Source organism: Panthera pardus, unplaced genomic scaffold (assembly GCF_024362965.1).
Source record: "Panthera pardus isolate Hobbes unplaced genomic scaffold, ASM2436296v1 HiC_scaffold_3, whole genome shotgun sequence".
NCBI lineage: Eukaryota > Metazoa > Chordata > Mammalia > Carnivora > Felidae > Panthera > Panthera pardus.
The window spans coordinates 32,801,212-32,811,087 of record NW_026526876.1 but is presented as its reverse complement, the minus strand read 5'-3'; the positions used below and the strand labels follow the sequence as shown (position 1 = coordinate 32,811,087).

Here is a 9,876-nt window from a genome sequence, read left to right as displayed (position 1 = left end):
CTGCTGAAAAGGCTGTGACCAAGGAGGACTTTCGGGGTAAACGGACGGCTCAAGCTCCTGGGTTCACGGCTACTCCACCGGAAGTCGCAGACTGGTCTGCAGGCGTGCTGGTGCGCTCTGGGTCCACTCAGCAGTTCCCTGCCGAAGACTGGGGCGCCCAGCCACCACCAAAGACTGGTTTGCGGCTCCCACTGCTCAGGCCACTGAATGGATAGGAACAACCCACGGAGTGGTCTTGAGCTACTGTTCCACAAAGGCAAACAAAAAGAAATAAGGTTGACAGAAAATAAACAGTTGGGTTTGTTTGTTTTAATATCTGTTTTTGAGAGAGATTGTGAGCACGGTTGGGCAGAAAGAGAGAGAGAGACACGGAATCCGAAGCAGGCTCCAGGTTCTGAGCTGTCAGCACAGAGCCCAATGTGGCGCTCGAACCCACAAACCATGAGATCCTGACCTGAGCCAACGTCAGATGCTTAACCAACTGAGCCATCAAGCTGCCCTTCAGATTCTAAAAGTTGGGAAAAATAGGGGTGCCTGGGTGGCTCGGTCAGTTTAGCATCAGACTCTTGGTTTGGCTGGGGTCTCACTGTGGGATCGAGCCCCATGTGGGGCTCTGCACTGGCCGTGTGGAGCCTGCTTGGGATTCTCTCTCTCTCCTCCCTCTGCCCCTTCCCCGCTCACACTTGCACACTTTCTCTCTCTCTCTCAAAATAAATAAACATTAAAAAAAAAGTCGGGGTGCCTGGGTAGCTCAGTCGGTTAAGCATCTGACTTCGGCTCAGGTCATAACCTGACAGTTCCCGGGTTCAAGCCCGGTGTTAGGCTCTGAGCTGACAGCTCAGACCCTGGATCCTGCTTTGGATTCTGTGTCTCCATCTCTCTCTGCCCCTCCCCAACTTGCTCTCTCTCTCTCTCTCAAAAATAACGTAAAAAAAATTTTTTTAAAACAAAACAAAAATGTTGGCGGGGCACCTGGGTGGCTCAGTCAGTTAAGTGTCCAACTTCGGCTCAGATCATGATCTTGCAGTTCATGGGTTAGAGCCCCCACATTGGGCTCTCTGCTGTCAGCACAGAGCCCGTTTCAGATCCTCTGTCCCCCCCTCCCCGCCCCTCCCTCGCTTGCTATCTCTTTCTCAAAAATAGACATTGAAAAAAAGTTTAAAAAATAACAATAAAATAAAACACAAATGGGAGTTTGCTATTCCCACTGTAATTAAACTATATATAGAACTATGTATGTATAGTCTGCAGAACATCCTGAATCAACACCACACATTTTCCTCATCTTTTTTTTCTTTCAAGCAAATGCTTGATATTTCATCCAGTCGATGTAGCGTAGTTTCTTCATCCAGCCCCCTACTGTCCTCAAAGAGTTCCCAGCCTGGTGGGGAAGATGAGCAAAGAGACAGTGTGACATGTCCACTATAATCAGTGAGGCTCCTGCCCAGCACCCATGAGCTCAGGCTTTGAATGTGGACGGTGTCCCTCATCTTTGGCCATTGCCAGCAACCCCCGCCAGACCCCACAGAGAGGTGGACCCAGACCCCACAGAGAGGCACGCTGAATCCTGACGATCTGCAGCCCAACTCCCCCAATGCTTGTGTTCCCTAAGATCTAGAAATGCTGGAGGAGAGTCTGACAAGTCTTATCCAGAGCAAGGAATGTTTGGAGGGAGAATGGGGGGGGGAGGGTGTGGGTTCTGGAGGGTAGTGGACAGGGGCCTGGGGGGCTATAGGCTAGGGCCACATGAGGGCACATCTCTCTGGGCTGGTTTTGGAGCTGCTCCCTGGGATAGGGTGAGAACCTCCTGACACTAGGAAGTGACTGGGAGCAGGGCTGCACCTCCTGCAGAGGCTGCTGGCTGAGCTGGGAACAAGGCAGGGGGACTGCAGCTTGTGCCTGTGCCCAGGCAGGTGGCAGAGGAAAAGGGCAAGCTCAGTGGACTCCCATGTTCTCTTCTGGTCCAGACTCTGGATTCTCTCTCTGGGCTGGCAACTCTCCTCTGACCCCTCCCCTTTCTCTAAGCTGCTTCACTCCCACCTGACAATCTGGAAAAACTTACATCTGCCTCCAAAAGGACCCAGAATCCTCTCAGAAAGTGTGGTCCTCCTAAAGGCCCCATCTCTACCTGCCACCACATAGCCCCACCCAACCCCATCCTGCCCAGGAAGGCAGCCTGAAAAGTTGCATCATTTGGGAACGGTGGCAAGAACGCTAGTCTGGGAGTTAGGAGGTCTGGGTTCTAGTCCTGGACATGCTCTCCTATCGGTTACTGAGCTTGTCTGAGTCACATCCTTTCTCTGGCTTCAGTTTTCCAATATGTAAAATGAAGGTAACTCCTGACCTGTCCTGCTGCAGCTACCCTTTAAGGATCAAATGGAGAGCCCTTAACTCACCCACCAGGCCCTGCCCCACCACAGCCAGACCAGGCTCACATGACCCACTTCTCCTCCAACTTCTGGAATTTTTAGTTAGTTCCTCAAATCTGCCCAGCTTTCTTTACCCTTCCACAGTCTTCCTATATACATGTTCTCTGCCCGAAATTCTCTCTTCTCTTTTCCTAGTCAATTCCAATTTAATTCATATTAAATGTCACTTCCTTTTAGAAGCTTTAGGCTTAATCGCTTCTCAGCCTTTTGGCTAAGATCAAGTGTGGAAGCGTTAGGTCGGGTACCTTTGTATTTCCTCACAGCCTCACAACTGTAATTGAGATCTTTATGTGAGTGTTTGGTTTCTAGGTCTCCCCCAGAGAAGGGTGGCAATGCCTGCTACAAAATAAAACCCCACATAAAAATATCTGTTGTGGACAGTTGCCCGGACGTAAGGACAGTGAATTGCATGCGAAAGCCCTTCAGATACAACGGCGCCTTGGCGCTCGTGAAGGGCAGCCGATCACATCCCGGGCTTTTGATGACAGTGGAATCACGCGCTCCCGCACCACGTGCGGCCGGTCAGAAGACACCCTCCGGGAGCTGGTCCGGGACCCGGAAGCGCGGTCTCTCCCGAGCTTCCTGGTGCACTAACTTCTGTGCCACGTGGCCTGAGGCCCGCAGCTGATTGGACGGCGGGTCGTCCCGCCCCTAGCCTTGAGTCCCAATGGATGCCCGGTGGGGCCGCAGCCAGCCTGAGACCGCCAGACCATGGGGGCCGCTGTGGCTGGGGTCTTGGGCTTCCTGTTCCTGGCCGCCGCGGGGAGCTCGGCCGGGGACGAGGCCCGGGAGGCGGCGGCCGTGCGGGAGCTGCTGGCCCGGCTGCTGGGGCCCGGGCGGGCGGCCGCCTTCTCGGTGTCGGTGGAGCGCGCCCTGGCGGCCGAGTCCGGCCTGGACACCTACCGCCTGAGCGGCGGCGGCGCCGGGGCGCGAGTGCGGGTGGTCGGCTCCACCGGCGTGGCCGCTGCCGCGGGGCTGCACCGCTACCTGCGCGACTTCTGCGGCTGCCACGTGGCCTGGTCGGGCTCTCAGCTGCGCCTGCCCGAGCCGCTGCCCGCCGTGCCTGAGGAGCTGACCGAGGCCACGCCCAACAGGTACGGGGCCCGCCCGCCCGCCGGGCTCCACGCCCCCCCCCCCCCCCCCCCGCGGTTGCCGGCACCTGCCTCCCGTCCCGGGGCGCCGCCCCTCGCTGAGTCCCCGCCCCACCGCGCGCTCTCCCGGTCGCTACCGCAGCGACCGAGACTGAACGTAGCGCAGGCCTTAGGGTGGCACAGCTCTGGCTTCAGATCCCAGAGGCTCTGCCTCTCAAAGCCGTGTGTGTCCTTGAGCAAGTCACTTAGCCTCTCAGAGCCTCGGCTGGCTCATCTGAAAAGTGGAAGTAATGACCTCTACCGCGCAGTGTTGGTTGTGAGGATTTGCACGGTGACGGGGGTAGAATTTGTGGTGCATAATTAGTGACCAAAAAACGCTAGTCATTTCCCTCCCCACCTTCTGTTGGAAGATGCACCACAGAGGAATGGTATCCACTCCCTCGCAGCCTCCGTTCTGGAGCTTGTCCCACCGCAGGGAGGTCGTGTGTTCACTCATCTGTCTCCCCTTTAGACTGTGGGGAGAGAGACCCGCCCCCCCATTCCAGGATAGGGACCGGTGTTGCCATAGAGCACTTAAACACGGTGAAGGGGGCTCTAGAAGGGTCAGCTGTGCTCTCCCAGATACCTGCCTGGCTACAGGTCGGGGGCACGTAGGAAGCTCCCGTACTGATGCCCACAGTCCGAGGCCCCAAATGGGAGGGTCTCAGGACCCTCGCCAAGAAAGTTCTTGGCTTTTTGGGAGGAAGATTCGAGAGCGAGCCGTTTAGAGAAAGGGACAAAGACTTCGGAAGTCTAGAAGAAAGGTGCTACTTCACAAAGTAGGGATCTCTCCTCCCAGAGGAGGGGGACGACACACACCCCTTTGCTTCTAACGAAGGGATTTATAAGTTTTTTTAAATTAGCTATCCATATAGGGAGAGGCTTCCTCTTTCACTTTGGCTTTAACCTTTACATTGGCTGGTTAGCTTTTCCATTGTTTCAGGGTTGTGATTGGGTTGTGGATTTACCCATAAGGAGCAGTTTTAAGAATGTCCAGCCTTTGTGGCTTTTACTGCCTGAGGGAGTGGGGTCTTGTGACTCTTTTTATGACCTGCTGACTTTTAGATTAAGGGTCAGCCTAAAACCAAAATGGCTGTACTTTGGTCACCTTGTCACCTGAGTCTCCCTTCCCTCCTGCCTCAGTACCGAGTCTCAACTCCACCTGGGGTGGGTCCTGGAGTGAAGCAGGAGAGGGGTTACATTTGGGACCCCTCCCCTCTGGGCTAGATCTGGGGTGGGGGGGTGGGGGACATCCCCACTGCCCCCAGGGACATGCCGCGGCTCATGCCCCTGCCCGCAGGTACCGCTATTACCAGAATGTGTGCACGCACAGCTACTCCTTCGTGTGGTGGGACTGGGCCCGCTGGGAGAAGGAGCTGGACTGGATGGCACTGAATGGCATCAACCTGGCACTGGCCTGGAGCGGCCAGGAGGCCATCTGGCAGCGGGTGCGTGCCCACCACATCCTCCTTCCCCTTGTGTCCCTGCCTCCCCCACAGCACAGCGTCTGGTACCCAGACTAAAGGCTTCAGAAGTGTCCGTGGCGTGCACGGTGGCCCCAGCCCTCTGGAAACAGGCTTCTATTCTGAGCCAAAACACAGAGGAGTGCTCTTTATCCTTATTCATGGCCCCAGTCACACAAGAATGAATGACCCTCTTCCCCACAAGAGCCTCTGAACAGGACTCCTGGCTCCTGAGTTCCAGCCGCGTCCTTTCTGAGGTGCAAATCTGGCGGAGACCTGCTGCTGTCACACTCAGGAGCTCCTGTCCCCTTCGGGCTGTCCCCAGCCTGGGCGCTTCTGTGCCTGGGCCCTGAGGGCTCTGGCTGCACTGGGCCCCGTTTCGGCCCCTGTGGAGCTGGCCTCACCCATCACTCTAGCCAGCCTCGTTCCATGAGGCCTTCTAAGGCCCCTTCCCCATTTTGGGGAGAGCCCCTTTGTGCCTCACCTCACCCTGGCGACAAGGCTGACAGATTAGTAAACTCACCTGTTCACAGGTCTGTTTCTCTGGGACTCTGGGCTCCTGCCAAGGGTCACATTTTGTCTTAGTAACTCCAGGGCTCAGCACAGAGAAGAGATGAATGTTTGTGAAATGAATGAATCAATGAATGGAGATGAATGTATCTGTGTGTACTCATGTGTGGGGATCGCCCTCCTCCTCAGGTATACTTGGCCTTGGGCCTGACCCAGTCAGAGATCGATGAGTACTTCACTGGCCCTGCCTTCCTGGCCTGGGGGCGCATGGGCAACCTGCACACCTGGGGTGGCCCCCTGCCCCGCTCCTGGCACCTCAAACAGCTTTACCTACAGGTAAAAGGACGGAGAACGAAAGGGGGCAGAATTGGAAAGTGCTAGAGAGTCAGGGGCCAAGGAGGGTGGTATTTGGCCAGCCTCAGGGCTCTTAACTGGGCCTTGAGGGGAACTCTGTGTGCCCTGGGGGAGTGAGGACCTACGCCCTCAGGGCCATGCCTACCAGCTCCCCCTCCATTGTCCCCAGCATCGGATCCTGGACCAGATGCGCTCCTTCGGCATGACCCCAGTGTTACCTGCATTTGCAGGACATGTCCCCAAGGCTATCACCAGGTAAGGTTCCTCCCCCCACCCCCTGCTCGGCTCAGAGAGGAAATTTCTTCTTCCCTGCAAGACGTAATTAAAATAAAAACTGAAGCTCTGGATGTAGGCGTGGGCTTGATTCCTGGCTCTGCTACCGACTAGCAACATGAACTTGGACTCAGATTACATGACTGCTCTGTGCCTCCGTTTCCTTACTTGTAAAGTATATGTGGCTCGGCACAGCCTTCGCAAGTGGCACCTCTTATTTAGTGACACTTGGGGTGCGCCAGTCTTCTCTGTCCTTTCTGCTTCTCTGTGCTACCAACTCTTCCCCTGCTGTGACCGGAAAATTCCTCAAGGTCCAGCCGAGACCTCCCCTCCTTCAGGTAGCTTTGCTGGGACCCTCAGCATTGGTTACCACCTCCTTCATGCCCATGACAACCTGGTTCCCACGACTGTCACAGGGCTTAGTGCATGCTGCTGGCCTTACTGGCCACCCCTTCACCTCCCGCCTGGGTGGCCAGAACCTCATTCATACAGTCAAGAAGACATTTGTCAGACAAGGCTCAGTGCTGGGTCCTGGGGATGCAGCGACAAAGGCGTGTGATGTGCTCTGCCCCTGCTGGGTGACAGGTTGACAGGGGGAGACAGGGCAGGGATAAGGGCAGGAATACACATGGGCCCACTTCTCTGTCTGGGCCGCCTCTGCGGGGAAGCCAGGGCTCAGCACTGGGCCAGATCTTGAAAAGCTGAATGTTGCTTGTTTCAGCCCATGGGAGGGGGAGAGACAGCAGAAGCTTTTCCAGATGAGGTGAAACTCAAAGGAATAACCAGCTAGATAAGCAGGGAGGGAGGAGGAAAGGACTCCGGCCACAAGGCACAGCATGTGCAAAGGCACAGAGGCAGGAGAAACTGGGATGGGTTCCAGGAACCGCAGAGAAGCTAGTGAGCTGGCCGCGGATACCACATCAGCCTCCGGTAAATGTCTGGATTGCCCCCCCGCCACTAGGGTGTTCCCTCAAGTCAATGTCACCCAGCTGGGCAGCTGGGGACACTTCAACTGCTCCTACTCCTGCTCCTTCCTCCTGGCTCCGGAAGATCCTCTATTCCCTATTATTGGGAGCCTCTTCCTGCGGGAACTGACCAAAGAGTTTGGCACGGACCACATCTACGGGGCCGACACTTTCAACGAGATGCAGCCCCCCTCCTCGGAGCCCTCCTACCTTGCCTCAGCCACAGCCTCTGTCTACCAGGCCATGGTCACAGGTTCGGTGCCAGGGGAGGTGGGAAGGGGAGGCGTGGCACAACTCGGTGGGGTGGGAAAAGAGACTGGGAACAACACCGTCGCACTGACTCACATCACCTGATGGTCTACCAAGTACTTTTGCACACACACACCATCTCATTTAATCACACTGTGGTGGAGAGGTGAGCTCTGGAGCCAGACAGCCTGCTCCAGCCCTGGCGCTGCCACTTCCTCCCTGCCAGTGCCTCAGTTGCCTCGTCTGTAAAATGAGGCTCCCTCGTAAGTAGAATGATGCCTGGCCCAGAGTAAAGTCACTAAGTGCTGGCCATTGAAAACGTTCTGTTTGGCCTCTGCCTCCGAGCTGAGGTAGGTAACGCGGGCCAGAGGTTAGGGGATGTGTTCAAAGCCGGTGGATGCTCCTCCTGGGGCACAGATGTGAACCCAGTGCTCCTTCCTGCCACTTGCAGGGGTGGGGCAGAGAGGGGCCAGGTCAGGAATGGCCGGGGGGTAGGGGTGGGTGGGCTGTGTCAGCCAGGAAGGGAACCCGTTGGCTCCGGCTTCCTTGAGAGTGAGCGCCTGCTCCAAGCGTGATCCAGGACTGGCGGCATCAGCGTCACCCCAGAGCCTGTCAGGTCTGCAGATTCTCCTGAATCAGAATGACTTGCGCTTGGGCCCAGGAATCCGTTTTAGCCAGTCTTCTGGGAAATTCTGATGCTTCATAAAGCTGGACAACACTGCCCTGGAGCTTCTAGCTGGGAGGAGGAGCTTCCAGATGGGAAGGCTGTGTGGGATGCTGTGCCCCGTGGGCTGGGGGTGACGGGAAGGAGAGTCCCGTGATAGAGTCATTTAACTTCTCTGGACCTGTTTCCTCATCTGTAGAATGGGGTGAATGTTCCCCTGCTCCGTCTCCTCTCATCAGCCCTCTTCTCTGTCTCTCCACCCCTGCCCCAACCACAGTGGACCCTGACGCCGTGTGGCTGCTCCAAGGTTGGCTTTTCCAGCACCAGCCCCAGTTCTGGGGGCCTGCCCAGGTGAGCGCCGTGCTGGGGGCCGTACCCCGTGGCCGCCTCTTGGTTCTGGACCTGTTTGCTGAGAGCCAGCCTGTGTACATCCGTACAGCCTCCTTCCAGGGCCAGCCCTTTATTTGGTGCATGCTGCATAACTTTGGGGGCAACCACGGTCTGTTCGGGGCCCTGGAGGCCGTGAACCGAGGTCCTGCCGCTGCCCGCCTCTTCCCCAATTCCACCATGGTAGGTACAGGCATGGCCCCGGAGGGTATTGGCCAGAACGAAGTGGTCTATGCCCTGATGGCGGAGCTGGGCTGGCGGAAGGACCCAGTGGCAGATTTGGAGGCCTGGGTGACTGGTTTTGCGGCCCGTCGGTATGGGGTCTCCCACGGAAATACGGAGGCCGCCTGGAGGCTACTTCTCAGGAGCGTCTACAACTGCTCTGGTGAGGCCTGCAGTGGGCATAATCGCAGCCCCCTGGTCAGGAGGCCGTCCCTGAAGATTACTACCACTGTCTGGTACAATCGATCAGATGTGTTTGAGGCCTGGCGGCTGCTGCTAACAACCACTCCCAGCCTGGCCACTAGCCCCACCTTCCGCTACGACCTGCTGGACGTCACTCGCCAGGCGGCCCAGGAGCTGGTCAGCTTGTACTATGGGGAGGCGAGGACGGCCTACCTGAACAAGGAGCTGGTTCCCCTGCTGAGGGCGGCGGGCATCCTGGTCTACGAGCTTCTGCCCTCGCTGGACAAGGTGCTGGCTAGTGACAGCCGCTTCCTGCTGGGCAGTTGGCTGGAGCAGGCCCGGGCAGCGGCCGTCAGTGAGGCCGAGGCCCATTTCTATGAGCAGAACAGCCGCTACCAGCTGACCCTGTGGGGGCCCGAGGGCAATATCCTGGACTACGCTAACAAGCAGCTGGCGGGGCTGGTGGCTGACTACTATACCCCGCGCTGGCGGCTCTTCATGGAGATGCTGGTGGAGAGCCTGGTCCGAGGCGTTCCCTTCCAACAGCACCAGTTTGACCAGAACGCCTTCCAGCTGGAGCAGACCTTTGTCCTCAGCACACAAAAGTATCCTAGCCAGCCCTACGGTGACACTGTGGACCTGGCCAAAAAGCTCTTCCTCAGATACTACCCCCGGTTGGTGGCTGGCTCCTTGTGACCGATTAAACTACCCCCTGGGCAGCGTTCTTCCCGAATTCCGGGCCTGGGCGGGTTCCCAGGGCCTGGAGCTAGACAAGCATCACAGGAGGGCGCCAGGCCTGGGCAGAGGAACTCAAGGCCCGCTGGGGGACCAAGCCTGGCAACTGCAGAGGGAGGTGAGCTGCTCTCCTCCCCCACTCCAAATTTGGGATCAAAGTACTGTTTTAATACGACTTAATAAACTGGTGAATCACCTGGGCCTATCTGTCCAAACGTCACTACTGAGATGGCTGGGAGGACTCCCGGCTACAGCATGGACACTGGTGTGGATGCCATTTCCCTCTGCCCCCTTGCCTCAGCCTCCCTGTAC

General features: G+C 57.1%; 1 protein-coding gene across 1 annotated transcript; it reads left to right on the top strand.

Annotated features, from left to right (window-relative positions):
• Positions 1–3,091: 3,091 nt before the first annotated feature.
• On the top strand, positions 3,092–9,765 carry NAGLU (N-acetyl-alpha-glucosaminidase). Its single transcript, XM_019435461.2, has 6 exons — positions 3,092–3,523; positions 4,860–5,007; positions 5,722–5,868; positions 6,056–6,141; positions 7,121–7,377; positions 8,315–9,765. Exons 1-6 carry the CDS (start codon positions 3,141–3,143, stop codon positions 9,523–9,525), a joined length of 2,232 nt encoding a protein of 743 aa, XP_019291006.2. The 5' UTR covers positions 3,092–3,140; the 3' UTR covers positions 9,526–9,765.
• The last annotated feature ends 111 nt before the right edge of the window (positions 9,766–9,876 follow it).

Coding starts and splice junctions, on each gene's coding strand:
- NAGLU (XM_019435461.2), top strand. CDS start 3,141: ATGGGGGCCGCTGTGGCTGGGGTCTTGGGCTTCCTGTTCCTGGCCGCC. Junction 6,142..7,120: donor GTCCCCAAGGCTATCACCAG/GTAAGGTTCCTC, acceptor CCCCGCCACTAG/GGTGTTCCCTCAAGTCAATG. Junction 7,378..8,314: donor CTACCAGGCCATGGTCACAG/GTTCGGTGCCAG, acceptor CCCCAACCACAG/TGGACCCTGACGCCGTGTGG.